This window comes from Entelurus aequoreus, linkage group LG01 (genome assembly GCF_033978785.1).
Source record: "Entelurus aequoreus isolate RoL-2023_Sb linkage group LG01, RoL_Eaeq_v1.1, whole genome shotgun sequence".
Lineage (NCBI taxonomy): Eukaryota > Metazoa > Chordata > Actinopteri > Syngnathiformes > Syngnathidae > Entelurus > Entelurus aequoreus.
In genome coordinates, this window is record NC_084731.1 from 64,633,824 (window position 1) to 64,654,787 (window position 20,964).

General features: G+C 35.9%; 2 protein-coding genes and 1 long non-coding RNA gene across 5 annotated transcripts in view; 2 read left to right on the forward strand and 1 right to left on the reverse strand.

The window, feature by feature from the left end:
* The window catches only part of LOC133655818 (uncharacterized), a 134,186-nt gene extending 133,179 nt beyond the window's left edge, over positions 1-1,007 (forward strand). For all 3 annotated transcript variants that reach the window (XM_062056362.1, XM_062056370.1, XM_062056376.1), the window contains one exon: positions 961-1,007. In XM_062056362.1, the coding sequence (XP_061912346.1) occupies positions 961-993 (33 nt within the window). In that variant the 3' untranslated portion in view covers positions 994-1,007. The remainder of the gene's footprint in view (positions 1-960) is intronic.
* The window catches only part of LOC133655852 (uncharacterized), an 88,652-nt gene that overhangs the window by 59,910 nt on the left and 7,778 nt on the right, over positions 1-20,964 (reverse strand). The gene's annotated exons all lie outside the window — the stretch shown is intronic.
* The window catches only part of tgm2b (transglutaminase 2b), an 80,548-nt gene continuing 75,522 nt past the window's right edge, over positions 15,939-20,964 (forward strand). The window contains exon 1 of the mRNA XM_062056386.1: positions 15,939-16,013. Within this exon, the coding sequence (XP_061912370.1) occupies positions 16,004-16,013 (10 nt within the window). The 5' untranslated portion in view covers positions 15,939-16,003. The remainder of the gene's footprint in view (positions 16,014-20,964) is intronic.

The following is a 20,964-nucleotide window of genomic DNA, read 5'->3' on the forward strand; positions in this document are numbered from 1 at the left end:
TTTCAACGATTGACGTCACACGCATACGTCATCATACATAGAGGTTTTCAACCGGAAGTTTGGCGGGAAATTTTAAATTGCACTTTATAAGTTAACCCGGCCGTATTGGCACGTGTTGCAATGTTAAGATTTCATCATTGATATATAAACTATCAGACTGCGTGGTCGGTAGTAGTGGGTTTCAGGAGGCCTTTAAAGTACTAATGGTTGTCACACACACACTAGGTGTGGTTAAATTTGTCCTTTGCATTTGACCCATCCCCTTGTTCACCCCCTGGGAGGTGAGGGGAGCAGTGGGAAGCAGCGGCGGCCGCGCCCGGGAATGATTTTTGGTGATTTAACCCCCAATTCCAACCCTTGATGCTGTGTGTCAAGCAGGCAGGTAATGGGTCCCATTTTCATAGTCTTTAGTATGACTCGGCCGGGGTTTGAACTCACGACCTACCGATCTCAAGGCGGACACTCTAACCACAAGGCCACTGAGAAAGTTTGCTCCCTGCCACTTGCCAGCCAAATCAGTGCCGTTGTGTCCTTGGGCAAGACACTTCACCCTTGCCCCCGGTGCCGCTCACACTGGTATAAATACATATAAATAAATATACATTTACTGTTGGTGACTTCCCCTGTAGCTCAGCGACATTTAACGGAGAGTAACTTGTAGCTTAGCTTACTTCATTTTCCAAGTAGCTTGCCCATCACTGGCCAAACGATAACCGAGACAATGTACGATAAGATTTTTGTAAAACTTTTTCGACGAATACCATATGAGGTGATCAGTGGGATATGGAGGTACCACTCTGTCACTATTACACTTCACACCTTCCTCCCAGCAAGATACTACCATTAGCTAATTATGTTGGATGAAACAGAACAAATTGTCACCTTTTTTCACTTATTTACTGGATGTTCTCGCTGTCTGTTGCGTAAACGTTTGTGGTCATGACGTATTTTTTGTTGCAGAACCCAAATGTCGGAAAGTCCACTGAGGTCTGAACAACCACTTAAAGGTACAGAGTTACTATGAACTATGACCGTTGTCAGTGTGATTGATTTATATTTCTCTTCTTCACGCAGAGAAAAGCAAAAGGAAGTCAATTTGATAGCGATCCCACTTTGTAGATAATGTACACTATATTGCCAAAAGTATTTGGCCACCCATCCAAATGATGAGAATCGGGTGCCCTAATCACTTGGCCCGGTGTATAAAATCAAGCACTTAGGCATGGAGACTGTTTCTACAAACATTTGTGAAAGAATGGGTCGCTCGCAGTGATTTCCAGCGTGGAATTGTCATAAGATGCCAACTGTGCAACAAATCCAGTCGTGAAATTTCCTTGCTCCTAAATATTCCAAAGTTAATTTTACTATAAGAAAAGTGAAGAGTTTGGGAACAACAGCAAGTCAGCTACCAAGTGGTAGGCCACGTAAACTGACAGAGAGGGGTCAGCGGATGCTGAAGCGCATAGTGCAAATACTTTCTGCACAGTCAGTTGCTACAGAGCTCCAAACTTCATGTGACCTTCCAATTAGCCCACATACAGTACGCAGAGAGCTTCATGGAATGGGTTTCCATGGCCGAGCAGCTGCATCGAAGCCATGCATCACCAAGTCCAACGCAAAGCGTGGGATGCAGTGGTGTAAAGCACGTCACCACTGGACTCTAAAGCAGTGGAGACGCCTTCTCTGGACTGATGAATCCCACTTTTCCATCTGGCAATCTGATGGACCAGTCTGGGTTTGGAGGTTGCGAGGAGAACGCTTAATTTCGGACTGCATTGTGCCGAGTGTGAAATTTGGTGGAGGAGGAATTATGGTGTGGGGTTGGTTTTTCAGGATTTGGGCTTGGCCGCTTAGTTTCAGTGAAAGGAACTTCGAATGCTCCAGGATACCAAAAACATTTTGGACAATTCCATGGGATGGCACTTCTAGTTCATATGTGAGTGAAGGCAGGTGGCCAAATACTTTTGGCAATATAGTGCAGATCTCTCTTGTAATCTCACCTGTAACGCTAATTTTTGACAAGATATGGATCTGACACAGCCTTGTATAGATACAGTAAAATTAACAATATTTAAGTTTACTCTTTATTGCTTATGCAAGAATACAGAAGACAGTTGAAAAATAATACTAACCACCAGCTAATTAACAGTAAGAGGTACTACTATTACGAATACATATTGTATTGTTATTGCTTTGTGTACAAATGTATATCCAGCTCACCTATGTCTTTACAACACTAAAATGTTTCTTATAAGTATTGATTTCTATTTGGCACAGCTGTTTGCAATGATGACTTTTACTTGACCTTGTATTTTTATTCGCACATCTTATTTTAAAAAAAAATAATAAATCAAACTTACAAATGAAATTTGTTTTTATTTATTTACGTTTGTCACCATCAGACCACTTTGCTGTTTTAATTTACATAAATGTGTTGCATCTTTAGTGTAAAATAGATTGTTTTGTGGACTCTGGGTGTAGTATGCACACATGGGGCTAATTATTCTTAATGCAATTTTATTGTTGTACTTGTCTTAATCTTTTTGTATGTGTTTTTCACTTTTTTCCACTATTCTTTAAAAGCCTAACCAGGAACGAGGGCTGCAAATTAGCCTGTTGCAAATTAATTAATTTGCCTCTGAATTTAAATATATTAAAAAAAAATGTACGTAAAGATTTTTTTTTTAAAAAGTGGATTTTACCACTGTTTTTTTTACAGAAAAAAACTGGCAGGTTAGTTGCCAGACTTTTACGATAAAATATATGGTGTTTTTTTTATTATTTTCTTTTTACAACATATTACTGGAAATAGAAATACAGTACCGCTGTTTAATTTGATTTTGGCAACTCAGCTGCCAGTTTTTTACCATAATAAAATGGGGTACCATAAAAACATCAACCGTGGATTTTACAGTTTTATTTACAAAAATAACAAATTGACAGCTCAGTCGACAGAATAATACTGTAATAAACCAAACATTAGTAGTTTTATTTTCAACTTACAGTAATATGCTATAATAAAAAAAAACAGCCCTAATTTTGACAGTAAAATCTTTCGGTCACTTTTATAGTGTACAATTTGATGGATAACTTGCTTCGAAATCATAAGATAAGCAGATATTTAATTATTTATTTGGATTTTGACCAAAAAAGTTAGATAATATAATATTTGTTGCAATATTGGACACTATTTTTTTCCCTGTCAAACTACAAAAAAAACCTAATACTTTTAGTAAGAAAGTAAAGAAAGAAAATACAAGGTATTTTATTGATACATATTATTTCCAGGCTTTTGCAGACCATATAAAATGACGTGGCGGGCCAGATCTAGCCCCGGGCCTTGAGTTTGACACCTGTGATCTAACCATTTCAGTTAGCAAGACAGTGTGTGGGACTCGCCAAAGTCAGATACATACAGTGAAGGGAAAAGCTGTATAAAATGAAGGAAACCTACTTTAAAAGACTTTTTGGTGTATTAATGTCTTTAAAATCCTAACCAGGGATGAGGGTTGCAAATTAGCCTTTTGCAAATGAATGAATTTGCCTCTGAATTTAAATATTAAAAAAAAAAAATAACGTAAAGAATAAAAAAAAATCTGTGGATTTTACCACTGTTTTTTTACAGAAAAAAACTTGCGGCTTAGTTGCCAGACTTTTACTATAAAATATATGGAGTGTTTTTTTAATTATAATTTTTTTACAACACATTACTGTAAATAGAAATACAGTACCGCTGTTTAATTTGATTTTGGCAACTCAGCTGCCAGCTTTTTACCATAATAAAATGGAGTACCATTATAACATCAACCGTGGATTTTACAGTTTAAAACAAAAATAACAAATTGACAGCTCAGTCGACAGAATTTTGCTGTAATAAACCAAACATTGGTAGTTTTTTTTCAACTTACAGTAATATGCTATAAAAAAAAACTAATTTTGACAGTAAAATCTATTGGTCGTTTTTATAGTGTACAATTTCATTAATAACTTGCTTCGAAATCATAACTTAAGCAGATATTTAAGTATTTCTTTGGATTTTGACCCAAAAAGTTATATAATACAATATTTGTTGCAATATTGGACACCATTTTTTTCCCTGTCAAACTACATAAAAAAAAATAATACCTTTAGTTAGTAGAAATGTTTAGTGTAAATGTTTAGAAAGTAAATAAAGAAAATATAAGGTATTTTATTGACACATTATTTCCAGGTGTTTGCGGGCCATATAAAATGACATGGAGGGCCAAATCTGGCCCCCGGGCCATGAGTTTGACACCTGTGATCCAACCATTTTAGTTAGCAAGACAGTGTGTGGGACTTGCCAAAGTCACATACATGCAGTGGGGGGAAAAGCTGTATAAAATGAAGGAAACCTACTTTAAAAGACTTATTGGTGTATTAATGTTTGATAATTTATAAAAAGGTTTGAGTATTCTTCTCCATTTTTGTTCATTATGAAGACAGCAAGGGCACCTTCAATTGATGTTGACTCACTCCTTATTTTTCATGTGGTTACAAATTCAACACAATTGCTCACTAAAATGTTGCCAGGTTTGCACATGTCTTGTTGGTTGTCGTACAGCCAAACATCGTACCTGACAACCGTGTCCCAATATCACTTGGGCTGGAAACATTTTCACTAAGGCGCTTTTGGTAGCCATCCACAAGCTTCTGCTAGAATTTTTGACCTATCGTCTTGACAAATTTGGTGCAGTTCAGCTAAATGTGTTGGTTTTCTGACATGGACTTGTTTCTTCAGCATTGTCCACAAGTTTAAGTCAGGACTTTGGGAAGGCCGTTCTAAAACCTTCATTCTAGCCTGATTTAGCCATTCCTTTACCACTTTTGACGTGTGTGGGTCATTGTCCTGTTGGAACACCCAACTGCGCCCAAGACCCAACCTCCGAGCTGATGATTTTAGGTTGTCCTGAAGAATTTGGAGGTAATCCTCCTTTTTCATTGTCCCATTTACTCTCTGTAAAGCACCAGTTCCATTGGGAGCAAAACAGGCCCAGAGCATAATACTACCACCACCATGCTTGACGGTAGGAACTGGTGTTCCTGGGATTAAAGGCCTCACCTTTTCTCCTCCAAACATATTGCTGGGTATTGTGCTGTGTATAAAGCACCTTATTGCAGTGAAACTTGCCAAGGGACATGTAAACAAATATTAACATTGCTGTATGTATACTTTTGACCCAGCAGATTTCCTCACATTTTCAGTAGACCCATAATAAATTCATAAAAGAAGCAAACTTCATGAATGTTTTTTGTGACCAACAAGTATGTGCTCCAATCACTCGATCACAAAAAAATAAGAGCTGTAGAAATTATTGGAAACTCAAGACAGCCATGACATTATGTTCTTTACAAGTATGTAATCTTTTGATCGTGACTGTTATATATATATATATATATATATATATATATATATATATATATATATATATATATATATATATATATATATATATATATATATATATATATATATATATATATATATATATATATATACACATATATATATATACACATATATATACATATATATATATATATATATATATACATATATATATATATATATATATATATATATATATACATATATATATATATATGTGTATATATATATATATATACATATATACATATATATATATATATATGTGTATATATATATACATATACATATACATATATATATATATATATATATATATATATATATATATATATATATATATATATATATATATATATATATATATATATATATATATATATATATATATATATATATATATATACACATATCTCCCACCCCACGCCATTGCCAGTGCTTCACCTCACGTGGTATGACGGACAACGAAGCAGCGCCCATAGTGGCTGGCAGCTTCGAACCGGATGCCTGCCCCCTCCCCTCCTGTTGCAAGTCTTGTGGCTTCTGTGCAAAATGTTTACGTGTGCTTATCGACTATCAAGTTTTTTTCTCGGCCCCAGTCTGTCCCTTTTTTTTTACTCATCCTACCCCAGCGTCTGTCTGCTTTCCCACCTTTTACGGGGTGTCGTAAATGGCGACCCATCACCCTTCCTGTTCTGTCTCCCTGTACAATATTGGTCTAATCTTGAACGGGTTTGTGGTTTAAATGAAAAGTTGTTGCACTCGTGCAATGACAATAAAGAGCATACCATACCAAACGCGGAGGGAAATGAGTGTTTCCATGGAGACAGCCGGCACCTTATTTAGTGGAAGTGCTTATAGTAAATGCAATTTTATAGTTTGCACACGCTGTTTAACACTGGATCTTAGTAGATCAGGCCTAAAATGTTTCAGAATCCAACCTTTAATTGACAAAAATCAGTTTAATTCACTACCAACCAAATTGTTATATTTTTTGTATGAAATACACAACAGAACAAATCTTACACCTTCAAAATAAATCATGCTGACATACTTCCAGTGCTATGTTTATTTACACTACAATATAAGACGTAATATTTTCTTCATCACTAATCCTCCCCACGACATTTTTTTTTCCCTTTATTGATGTGGAAGTGAACCTTGGTGATGGATGCTGCAGGAAGCAGCCAAGCCTGCCTTGGCCGAAGCCTGCAGTCGTTTCCACTTGGCGACTTTGGAAAAAAGCCCGGTTTTGCTTTCAGAGCAGATCACTGAATCCACTCGTGTGATGTCATGCTGAGAGTGGAGCCAAGACTCACGATCTGTTACTACAAGTCTGCCCGCAAAACATCCGGCGGCTCATTTCTCAACATTTACCATTGGAAGTTCATCATCGTCTTCATCGTTGGTGTGTGTGTATGTGTGTGTGTGTGTGTGTGTGTGTGTGTGTGTGTGTGTGTGTGTGTGTGTGTGTGTGTGTGTGTGTGTGTGTGTGTGTGTGTGTGTGTGTGTGTGTGTGTGTGTGTGTGTGTGTGTGTGTGTGTGTGTGTGTGTGTGCTTGTATTTCTACCCTTATTGAGACATGAAGAAGGAAAAGTATCTTCACATATGAGGAGGTGTGAACAAGTGATGACATAAATCATGGTCCCAATAACATTGCATCTAATAGACAATGTCTCATTTTCACCCCTGCTGGTCAAAATGAGGGTGGTCCAAAAAGGAGGTTTTTTTTCAAATTGACTTTGTGTCGGTTTTAAAAGTGGTCAACATATGAAATAACAAGTGTATGTAAAAAATGTCAAGTGCTCCCCCTCTGGTCAACATATGAAATAATGAGTGTGTGTAAAAATGTGAAGTACTCCCCCTCTGGTCAACATATGAAATAACAAGTGTGTGTAAAAATGTGAAGTGCTCCCCCTCTGGTCAACATATGAAATAACAAGAGTGTGTAAAAATGTGATGTGCTCCCCCTCTGGTCAACATATGAAACAACAAGTGTGCGTAAAAATGTGAAGCGCTCCCCCTCTGGTCAACATATGAAATAACAAGTGTGTGTAAGAAATTGAAATGCGCCCCCTTTGGCCAAAATGTATTCAAAAAATAAAATAAAAAGTATATAGAGACATACTGTAATAACTTGAAGTAAATAATGAAAATTAAAAAACAATTACAAACAAAAAATAACTAAAAGCTTACATTTTTTATATTTGCATAGTATGTATATATTACTAATGTTGTAAATACAAATCTTTATATATCTAGAAAGGGTGGTCTTAAAGAGGGAGGCATTTTTCACAGGTCTCAAGAAGGTAGCAAATACAAGAGTGTGTGTGCGTGTTCGTGTGTGTGTGTTCTTGCATTTTTACCCTTCTTGAGACATCTACAAGTCAATGTACATTCCATATGAGGACCGGTGAACAAGTTAGTACCGAAATCATGGTCCCAATACAGAAAACCATTGCATCTAATAGAGAGCCAAATACTAGAGTCCGTGAACATTGCTCCAATGTCAAGATTTTTTGTTGATTTAATGTGCATACAAAAGTAAACATCGACATGTGCAAAGGCAGCAATATATGATCAAACAAGCTAAAGAAGGACTTCCCTATTCATCCCCGCCAGGTGAACAGCTGATTTTACGACTTCCGGTGCTGACGTAAGACAACCCATATGTGACCATAGGATGAACAAATACACTACAATACTAAGACTATAGTGGCCATTAACAGTTAGCTTCTACAGCTGTGTTTCCCAAAGTGCGGCACAGGGGCCATCTGTGGTCCGTGACTCATTTGTCATCGGCCTTAAGCACATTACAAAAAACTAAAAAATAGAGATCTCATTTGCAACCCTGGTGGTGAAATCCATCAAAATGAGGGTGGTCCCAAAAAGGAGGGATTTTTCAAATTGACTCTTGTATCGGTTTTAAAAGTGCTCCCCTTCTGGCCAACATATGTAATAACAAGTTTGTGTAAGAAATTGAAATGTGCCCCCTTTGGCCAAAGTTAATAAAAAAAATTAAAACATTTTGTAATAACAGACATATTGTAATAACTTGAAGTAAATAATGAAGATTGAAAACCAATTACAAACAAAACACTCCCCCAAAAATGTTTTACTAACAGCTTACCTTTTTATAATTTGCATAGTATGTATATATTATTAATGTTGTAAATACACATCTTTATATATCTAGAAAGGCTGGTCCTAAAGAGGGAGGCATTTTTTTCATGTCTCAAGAAGGTAACAAATACAAGAATGCGTGTGCGTGCGTGAGTGTTAAAAACAAAGTACCAATCATAGTCACACACACACTAAGTGTGGCTAAATTATTCTCTGCATTTGACCCATCACCCTTGATCACCCCCTGGGAGGTGAGGGCAGCAGTGAGCAGCAGCGGTGGCCACGCCCGGGAATCGTTTTTTGGTGATTTAACCCCCAATTCCAACCCTTGATGCTGAGTGCCAAGCGGGGAGGTAATGGGTCCCACTTTTATAGTCTTTGGTATGACTCGACCTCACGACCTATTGATCTCAGGGCGGACACTCTAACCACTAGGCCACTGAGCAGGTAGGTGTGTGTGTGTGTGTGTGTGTGTGTGTGTGTGTGTGTGTGTGTGTGTGTGTGTGTGTGTGTGTGTGTGTGTGTGTGTGTGTGTGTGTGTGTGTGTGTGTGTGTGTGTGTGTGTGTGTGTGTGTGTGTGCTTGTACAATTCCAAATCATTTCCCGACATGACCCATTCTGTGCTGACTTTTGAGTTGCTTAGAAACGGCCAGCAGGTTGAAAAATGAAAAAAGTACAACTTTTCAACTGCTATACTTGAATACTTGAAATATAGCTTTGACCTTTGATGATCACATTACAAAGACTAGTCCAAGGGTGTCCAGTTCCAGGCTTTATTACTTTTATGAACCACTTATTTCAGGACTCCATGGAATTTCTTTCCCATCTCTCTATTTGAAGAACTGGAACACCCAACAATAGAACACAATACACCATTTCTGCTAAAACTGCCCACTCACTCTCACTTTTTTTATTGCTACACACGAGCTGCTTGACCACCGCACCAGTTAAGTCACAAAGATGAAAATTGGATATATGTGTAACTCTCCTTTGGCTTTTTAGCCAGGGATTTGTTTACCTCACCTATCAATCTTGGTTACGGTTTAAACATTTTTTAGTTAAAGGAATATACTTTGTTAGAACATGTTCCATACAATAAGATGATATAATTCATTGCAAAGAAAAAAAAAACATTTATTTATTGCCGAACTTAGCTAAAAAAGGTAGCACTGTTGCAGCAATGCATTATGGGTCCACACAACTGTCGCATAACTCCCTGACAACCTTAAAAGCTAGAGCTGGACACCGCGTTGACAGCACAGGCCTTTAGCTCGGTGCCTAGCATGCTTCTCTCTCACGTCAGTTTGAATCTAAAATTATCATAAATCTAAATAATTATATTTGAACCCTCTCGAGCCCTGGAGGTCTCAGGGAGTGGTCTCCTTCCTGGTGCCCAGAGTCAGGACAAAACATGGTGAAACTAAGTTTGCATTTCATGCTCTTAAAATCTGGAATAGTCTTCCAGAAGATGTGAGACGGGCCTCGACGTTGGCAATGTTCAAATCCAGCCTGAAAACACTTTTATTTAATTGTGCGTATGACAACTGGAAGTATTTTATCGACACTATTTGATTTTTTTTTACGATGATATTTTCAGATTTTAATTTGAAATATGATTTTATATTTTTATTTTTGCCTTCTTTTAGTTTTCTGTAAAGCACTTTTAATTGATGAGCTCGGGCCCAGCGAAGCTGGCAGCATTTCTGGGTGTTGTTGATCAATGGCTTTTGCATAGTAGTGTTTTAACTTGCACTTACAGATGTAGCGACCAACTGTAGTTACTGACAGTGGTTTTCTGAAGTGTTGCTGAGCCCATGTGGTGATATCCTTTACACACTGATGTCGCTTTTTGATGCAGTACCGCCTGAGGGATCCAAGGTCCGTAATATCATGGCTTACGTGCGGTGATTTCTCCGAATTCTCTGAACCTTTTGATGATATTATGGACCGTAGATGGTGAAATCCCTAAATTCCTTGCAATAACTGGTTGAGAAATGTTGTTTTTAAACAATTTGCTCAGGCATTTGTTGACAAAGTGGTGACCCTCGCCCCATCCTTGTTTGTGAATGACTGAGCATTTCATGGAAGCTGCTTTTATACCCAATCATGGCACCCACCTGTTCCCAATTAGCCTGTTCACATGTGGGAAGTTCCAAATAAGTGTTTGATGAGCATTCCTCAACTTTCTCAGTCTTTTTTGCCACTTGTGCCAGCTTTTTTGAAACATGTTGCAGGCATCAAATTCCAAATGAGCTAATATTTGCAAAAAATAATGTTTTTCAGATCCAACATGAACTATCTTGTCTTTGCAGTCTATTCAATTGAATATAAGTTGAAAAGGATTTGCAAATCATTATATTTTGTTTTGTATTTACCATTTACACAACGTGACAACTTCACTGCTTTTGGGTTTTGTACATTAATTCTACATTCCATCAGCGTTTCAGTTGAGCTTTAGCATTTGGGGCATACACACGCAATTTCTACAGAAGTTGCTTCATGTAGTTTATAGTAAATGTTTTAGTGCTTCCTAGAACATGACATCATTGTTGACTCAGCCAAACATGTCTGCCCTGTGCAATGGCACGCACAATGTCAGAAAGTCAACAATACGCAATTAAAGTTAAAGTTCCAATGATAGTCACACACACACACTAAGTGTGGTGAAATGTGTCCTCTGCATTTGACCCATCCCCATGTTCACCCCCTGGGAGGTGAGGGGAGCAGTGAGCAGCAGCAGTGGCTGCGCTCAGGAATCATTTGGTGATTTAACCCCCAATTCCAACCCTTGATGCTGAGTGCCAAGCAGGGAGGTAATGGCTCCCATTTGTTATAGTCTTTTTTATGACATGGCCGGGGTTTGAACTCTCAACCACCCAGTTTCAGGGCAGACACTCTTACCACAAGGCCACTGAGCTGGTAATTAAGGGTGGTATCCGTATCGCATCTATACTAGTGTGATATTGTTCCATTATCTTTGTTCAGGACTGGGATTTTGTTGTGTTTTTCAGATTGTTACATTAATGTTTTTTGTATTTATTTTTTTTCATAAAATGTAACTCAATATTTGATTTTGTTGATATTTTTTTCACTTTTGACTTGATCAAAAACGTCTATGTAATCACAAAAATGTTATTGTTTTCTTCATATTTCTACATGGCTTTATAATGTTGAATTAAATAAAATAAAATATTTTTTGGTTTGTCTCAAATGTAAGAACATTTTTCATGAGTTTTTATGAGTCCCTTCTTTTGCCGTATATTTAATTATTTATTTTTGCAATCAGCCTGACCTAAGCCTTGATAATAATCTTTGTGTTTAACACATGTCTACATATCACTTGACAAGGTTTATCCTGATAAACTGCAAGTAGAATATATTTGTTGAATATGATTAAAGAGTATGATTTCTAATTCAGTGTTAATATTTGTAGTGGAACATTTGGGCCCCAAGGTCCAAAAGGTTAAGAAGTGCTGTGTTATACAACACTAAAATGTATCTGTTTTATTTGATTCGTTCGTAGAGTTTTCGACGTCGTTCATGCGATTAATCCCGTTCAAACTTTAAGAGGTTCGGAGCACGCAGTAAATTCTCTAAACTTTAACCCAAATTACTGCTTGTACTGGAATTAATCATTTTCCAGTAGTTTGCCCATTTTTTTCCTACGACGACTCCTCCCACATTTTTTCCACTGATCTTAACTGTTTCACTATCCAAACATCTGTTGTAGCCAGGACAATAAAGCTAGTTGTTTCAACCGAAAACCTCTGGTTTCTCCGGTATTTGCTCTATCTATCTATATATATATATATATATATATATATATATATATATATATATATATATATATATATATATATATATATATATATATATATATATATATATATATATATATATATATATATATATATATATATATATATATATATATATAGACCAAATACCGGAGAAACCACAGTTTTTCGGTTGAAACAACTATTTAGATATAGATCTATCTATGGATCTATACAGATATATATATATATATATATATATATATATATATATATATATATATATATATATATATATATATATATATATATATCTGCATATATATATATATATATATCTGTATATATATATATATATATATATCTGTATATATATATATCTGTATATATATATATATATATATATATATATATATATATATATATATATATATATATATATATATCTGTATATATATATCTGTATATATATATATATATATATATATATATATATATATATATATATATATATATATATATATATATATATATATATATATATATATATATATATATATATAAATATATATATATATAGCAAATACCGGAGAAACCGGAGTTTTTCGGTTGAAACAACTATTTAGATATAGATCTATCTATAGATCTATATGGATATATATACATATATATATATATATATATAGAGCAAATATCGGAGAAACCAGAGTTTTTCGGTTGAAACAACTAGCTGTATTGTCCTGGCTACAACAGATGTTTGGATAGTGAAACGGTTAAAGGCCTACTGAAACCCACTACTACCGACCACGCAGTCTGATAGTTTATATATCAATGATGAAATCTTAAAGGCCTACTGAAATGAATTTTTTTTATTTAAACAGGGATAGCAGATCCATTCTATGTGTCATACTTGATCATTTCGCGATATTGCCATATTTTTGCTGAAAGGATTTAGTAGAGAACATCGACGATAAAATTTTGGTCGCTGATAAAAAAAGCCTTGCCTGTACCGGAAGTAGCGTGACGTCGCAGGTTGAAGGGCTCCTCACATTTCCCCATTGTTTACACCAGCAGCGAGAGCGATTTGGACCGAGAAAGTGACAATTACCCCATTAATTTGAGCAAGGATGAAAGATTCGTGGATGAGGTACGTGAGAGTGAAGGACTAGAGTGCAGTGCAGGACGTATCTTTTTTCGCTCTGACCGTAACTTAGGTACAAGGGTTCATTGGATTCCACATTCTCTCCTTTTTCTATTGTGGATCACGGATTTGTATTTTAAACCACCTCGGATACTATATCCTCTTGAAAATGAGAGTCGAGAACGCGAAATGGACATTCACAGTGACTTTTATCTCCACGACAATGCATCGGTGAAGCACTTTAGCTACGGAGCTACGGGATAACTTATAAAGTGCAATTTTAAATTTCCCGCGAAACTTCCGGTTGAAAACGTCTATGTATGATGACGTATGAGAGTGACGTCAATGGTTGAAACGGAAGTATTCGGACACCATTGTATCCAATACAAAAAGCTCTGTTTTCATCGCAAAATTCCACAGTATTCTGGACATCTGTGTTGGTGAATCTTTTGCAATTTGTTTAAAGGCCTACTGAAGTCCACTACTACCGACCAAGCAGTCTGATAGTTTATATATCAATGATGAAATCTTAACATTGCAACAATAACCCGGCCAATACGGCCGGGTTAACTTATAAAGTGCAATTTTAAATTTCCCGCTAAACTTCCGGTTGAAAACGTCTTTGTATGATGACGTATGAGCGTGACGTCACTAGATAAACGGAAGTATTGGTACACCTTTGAATCCAATGCAAAAAAGCTCTGTTTTCATCTCAAAATTCCACAGTATACTGGACATCTGTGTTGGTGAATCTTTTGCAATTTGTTTAATGAACAATGAAGACTGCAAAGAAGAAAGTTGTAGGTGGGATCGGTGTATTAGCGGCTGGCTGTAGCAACACAGCCAGGAGGACTTACTTGGATAGCAGACGCGCTAGCCGATGCAAGCCGCCGAACGCACGGATGATTGGGTGAAGTCCTTCGTCTTTCCGTCGATCGCTGGAACGCAGGTGAGCACGGGTGTTGATGAGCAGATGAGGGCTGGCGTAGGTGGAGCGCTAATGTTTTTATCATAGCTCTGTGAGGTCTCGTTGCTAAGTTAGCTTCAATGGCGTCGTTAGCAACAACATTGTTAATCTTCACCAAGCTGGAAAGCATTAACCGTGTATTTACTTGTCCAGGGTTAAATAGTATTGTTGATTTTCTGTCTATCCTTCCAGTCAGGGGTTTATTTCTTTTGTTTCTATCTGCAGTTAAGCCCGATGCTATCACATTAGCTCCGTAGCTAAAGTGCTTCGCCGATGTATTGTCGTGGAGATAAAAGTCACTGTGAATGTCCATTTTGCATTCTCGACTCTCATTTTCAAGAGGATATACTATCCGAGGTGGTTTAAAATACAAATCTGTGATCCACAATAGAAAAAGGAGAAAGTGTGGAATCCAATGAACCCTTGTACCTAAGTTACGGTCAGAGCGAAAAAAGATACGTCCTGCACTGCACTCTAGTCCTTCACTCTCACGTTCCTCATCCACAAATCTTTCACCCTCGCTCAAATTAATGGGGTAATCGTCGCTTTCTCGGTCCGCATCGCTCTCGCTGCTGGTGTAAACAATGGGGAAATGTGAGGAGCCCTTCAACCTGCGACGTCACGCTACTTCCGGTACAGGCAAGGCTTTTTTTATCAGTGACCAAAAGTTGTGAACTTTATCGCCGATGTTCTCTACTAAATCCTTTCAGCAAAAATATGGCGATATCGCGAAATGATCAAGTATGACACATAGAATGGATCTGCTATCCCCGTTTAAATAAAAAAAAAATCATTTCAGTAGGCCTTTAAGATCAGTGAAAAAATTATATATATATATATATATATATATATATATATATATATATATATATATATATATATATATATATATATATATATATATATATATATATATATATATATATATCCATCCATTTTCTACCGCTTATCCCCTTTCGGGGTCGCGGGGGGTCCTGGAGCCTATCTCAGCTACAATCGGGCGGAAGGCGGAGTACACCCTGGTCAAGTCGCCCCCTCATCGCAGCAATATTAGATAATACAATTTTAAATGTATATCATTTCATACAGCACATGCATTTTTTTTTTTAGTAAGAAATTATAAAGTACTTTTTTTTTTTTTACACATAATTTCCAGGCTTCCGCGGGCCACATATAATGCTGTGGTGGACCAGATATGGCCCCCGGGCCTTGCGTTTGACAGTGGACAACAAAACCCAACCAAGCAAACGCAGTATACGGTGGGTTGTTCGTGAACACATAGTCTCTTTGAGTTAAAATTGTAGATCGGGTGATTTTTTTTTTTTTTAAATTAAATTGTTAATTTAATAAACAATATTCCCATCACTTAAATCATTGTTTCAAAAAGAAATCTGAATTATAAAAGCTGCCTGCGTTCTCCAACAAGGAACCGTGAGCAGAGCCAAACAGTGTGAATCTATAAAAAAAGAGCCGGAATGCACATGGGAATAAGAAGAGGGTCTGGCCCGCCCACACGACCCTGGCAGGAGGAGTACAAATGACAGACTTTTGGCCGCCAACTCGCACTTTTATTCCTCCTGCGAGCCGCCATGGCTGAAGGTAAGTCATGTTCGTCACTCCTTAGCGTCTTACATAGCTGGCAAAGTATCCCAATGGAAGTCATTTACACGGATCGTTTAGAGTCAATAATTATTATTGCTTTGTCGGGCAAAGATAATGGAAATATCACACTAGTATCGATGCGGTACGGAGAAATACATAATTAAATATACGGCAGAAGAAGGGACTCATAAAATTTGATGAAACATTTTCTTACATTTTAGACAAACCAAAAAATATTTTATTTTATTTAACTTAACATTATAAAGCCATGTAGGAATATGAAGAAAACTATAACATTAATATTTGTGATTACCGGTACATAAAAGTTTTTGATCAAGTCAAAAGTGCAAAAAATCTCAACAAAATCAAATATTGAGTTACATTTTACGAAAAAAAATAAATTAAAAAAACATTAATGTAACTATAATAAATAAATAAATGATAAATGGGTTATACTTGTATAGCGCTTTTCTACCTTCAAGGTACTCAAAGCGCTTTGACAGTATTTCCACATTCACCCATTCACACACACATTCACACACTGATGGAGGGAGCTGCCATGCAAGGCGCTAACCAGCACCCATCAGGGGCAAGGGTGAAGTGTCTTGCCCAAGGACACAACGGACGTGACTAGAATGGTAGAAGGTGGGGATTGAACCCCAGTAACCAGCAACACTCCGATTGCTGGCACAGCCACTCTACCAACTTCGCCACGCACAACAAACACAACAACATTCCAGTCCTGAGCAATGATGATGGAAAAATATCACACTAGTATCGATGCGATACGGATACCACCCTTAATTATCAGCTCAGTGACCTTGTGGTTAGTGTCTGCCCTGAGACTGGGAGGTTGTGAGTTCAAACCCCAGCCGAGTCATACCAAACACTATAAAAATGAGACTCATTACCTCCCTGCTCCGATGACTTGGGAATGTGAAGAAATAAAAAAAAAAGTTAGAACTTTCTGTTGGCCTGGAACTTGGACTTGTAATAATAGCAGCAGAGCAGCTGAAGATAATACCCCCCCCTTGTTAAGCATTGCTATCTTTATGGAGTCCAGCATGCAAACTGAAAAAAGGATTCCAACCGTGCCAGAGACAAATCCGATTAATCAGCAGCTAAAGATGAAGCACTTTTTCTTCTCACTGCCATAAATAACTGGATTTAATGTATTTGATCATGGATGTAGTTTCAATTAGCATACCAAACCATTGTTATGAACGCCGACATATACTGTACATATAAATGCTCTACTACTTTCACTATTTGTTTTAAAAGTGGAACAGCCCTTTTTTTTTAAATTTTACTTATCGTTCACAATCATTATGACAAAAGGTTGTTTTTTTTTCTTTCGCTTTCTAATTAGATGAAAGAAAATATTTTTTGGTTTGTCTAAAATGTTGTCATTTTTTGAAAATAATGTTAGTCATCTCACCATATGAAATGTAACTTACTTCACCGAGTATTATTTATTCATTTATTTATTTTTATTGTGATTACTTATGGAGTATATTGTGAATAAATTGAGAACAGGAAGTGAACAAAAGTTTTAGCAACTGTTATGTAAAAGAAAAGGGGTAGGATTAAATAAGCTCTGCTTCTTCCTACTCCTTTTCGAACATGTTGAAAAGAGAAACTGGAAATTGTGATGTATCATGTTGTACGCATGCATGTTCGAAATAAACTCAAACTCAAACTCAAAATGTAAGAACATTTTTCATCAGTTTTTATGAGTCCCTTCTTCTTCAGGACTGGGATTTTGTTGTGTTTTTCAGATTGTTACATTAATGTTTAAATAAAATAAAATGTAACTCAATATTTGATTTTGTTTAGATTTTTTGCACTTTTGACTTGATCAAAAACGTCTATGTAATAACAAATATTAATGTTATTGTTTTCTTCATATTTCTACATGGCTTTATAATGTTAAATTAAATAAAATAAAATATTTTTTGGTTTGTCTAAAATGTAAGAACATTTTCCACCAGTTTTTGTGAGTCCCTTCTTCAGGACTGGAATTTTGTTGTGTCTTTCAGATTGTTACATTGATGTTTTTTTAATTATTTTTTTTCATAAAATGTAACTCAATATTTGATTTTGTTTCGATTTTTTGCACTTTTGACTTGATCAAAAATGTCTTTTTAATAACAAATATTAATGTTATTGTTTTCTTCATATTTCTACATAGCTTTATAATGTTGAATTAAATACAATCAAATATTTTTTGGTTTGTCTAAAATGTAAGAACATTTTTCATTAGTTTTTATGAGTCCCTTCTTCTTCAGGACTGTGATGTTGTTGTGTTTTGCAGATTGTTACATTAATGTTTTATTTATGTATTTGTTATTCATAAAACTTTACTCAATATTTGATTTTGTTTAGATTTTTTGCACTTTTGAATTGATCACAAACGTCTGTGTAATAACAAATATTAATGTTATTGTTTTCTTCATATTTCTACATGGCTTTATAATGTTGAGTTAAATAAAATAAAACATTTTTTGGTTTGTCTCAAATGTAAGAACATTTTTCATCAGTTTTTATGAGTCCCTTCTTCTGCCGTATATTTAATTATTTATTTTTGCAATCAGCCTGACCTAAGCCTTGATAATAATCTTTGTGTTAAACACATGTCTACATATCACTTGACAAGGTTTTTCCTGATAAACTGCAAGTAGAATATATTTGTTAAATATGATTAAAGAGTAAGATTTCTAATTCAGTGTTAATATTTGAATGGCCCCTCTGTGGTGGAACATTTGGGCCCCAAGGTCCAAAAGGTTAAGAAGTGCTGTGTTATACAACACTAAAATGTATCTGTTTTATTTGATTCGTCCGTAGAGTTTTCCACGTCGTTCATACGATTAATCCCGTTCAAACTTTAAGAGGTTCGGAGCACGCAGGAAATTCTCTAAACTTTAACCCAAATTACTGCTTTTACTGGAATTCATAATTTTCCAGTCGTTTCCCCATTTTTTTCCTACGACGACTCCTCCCACATTTTTTTCACTGATCCTAACCGTTTCACTATTCAAACATCTGTTGTAGCCAGGACAATAAAGCTACCGTAGTTGTTTCAACCGAAAAACTGCGGTTTCTTCGGTATTTGCTCTATCTATAAATATATATATATATATATATATATATATATATATATATATATATATATATATATATATATATATATATATATATATATATATATATATATATATATATATATATATATATATATATATATATATTAATTAATTATGTGTGTGTGTTAGGGGTGTAACGGTACGTGTATTTGTATTAAACCGGTTCGGTACAGGGGTTTCGGTTCAATTCGGAGGTGTACCGAACAAGTTTCCACACGAACATATTAAGTAGCCGGATAAGCTAAAGTCTTAACAAGCTGCTCCGCTTCGTACTGCCTCTCTCTCTGTCAGTACTCTGCAGCAACCAGCATTGTCCCACCCACACAACCATCTGATTGGTTACACACAGAGCGGTAACAGCCAATCAGCAGTGCATATTCAGAGCGCATGGTGTCAGTGCTCCAGCGTCGAGCAGATCGGTGTTTAGCAGGTAAGCATCAGGCAGCGGACTCTCCCCAAATTATAATAAACACCTCCCAGTCAACTACTAGTAGCATCACTATGAGCTCGTTGACCTTCTAGAAACATAAACCGCAGCTCAGTTCGCTCGCTGTCCTGGCTTGAGGTGAAGGCTAATTCGCTTTTAGCGTAACGTTAGCTCATTTTGGTGTGTGTGTGTGTCAGCAAAGCCCTGTCTGTCTGTTATTTCACTTTACCTTTTTCTGTGTTGATTGAGCTGTGTTGAAGCAGCAAAAAAGGACATTATGTTAAATAAAGAGTTGCTGTCTATTATAGTTGATATAATAATGTAACTGCATCATTAAGCCTACATGAACTCCATGGTGTTCAGGGATGAATAGTGTCTCTTATTGTTATTGTACTATTTTTTTAGTTATAGTTACATTAATCATTAGTAATGGAGCAGCCTAGTTTTGAATGGTAGGGTCCCTGCTATCACATGTTGATAAAAATATAACATTTACATAATAAAAATCAACTACAGGCTTCCCAAATGCTGTAATAAATTAAGCATGATGAGTTGACTTGAAACTGTTTAATGTTGCACTTTTTATATGTAGAAGAAAAGTTTTGTCATTTTATGTAATCTGAGCAACAACTTGAGGCAGTTTAATGTTGATTAATGTGGACCCCGACTTAAACAAGTTGAAAAACTTATTGGGGTGTTACCATTTAGTGGTCAATTGTACGGAATATGTACTGTACTGTGAAATCTACTAATAAAAGTCTCAATCAATCAATCAAAAAAAGCACTTTATATGTATAAAGGTTTTGTTAAGAAACAATTCAGAGCCTTATCTTATTTAGTTTTTATTTTATATATGTTGACCACATTAACCCTGGCAATGGACCCTGTGTGTATATGTATGTTATGCCATTGTTTACAAATTTGGTAAATTAATAACCAAAAAATTAATATTTTGTTGTTTTCTTACTGTACCGAAAATGAACCGAACCGTGACCTCTAAACCGAGGTACGTACCGAACCGACATTTTTGTGTACCGTTACACCCCTAGTATATGTGTATATATATATATATATATGTATATGTGTGTATATATTAGGGCTGGGCGATATGGCCTTTTTTTAATATCGCAATATTTTAAGGCCATATCGCGATACACGATATATATCTCGATATTTTGCCTTAGCCTTGAATGAACACTTGATGCATATAATCACAGCAGTATGATGATTCTATGTGTCTACATTAAAACATTCTTCTTCATACTGCATTAATATATGCTACTTTAAAACTTTCATGCAGAGAAGGAAATCACAACTAAAAAAAATCACTATTTTTTCATATGGTGTTGATCTGGAAATGTTTGCCTCTGCATTTTGA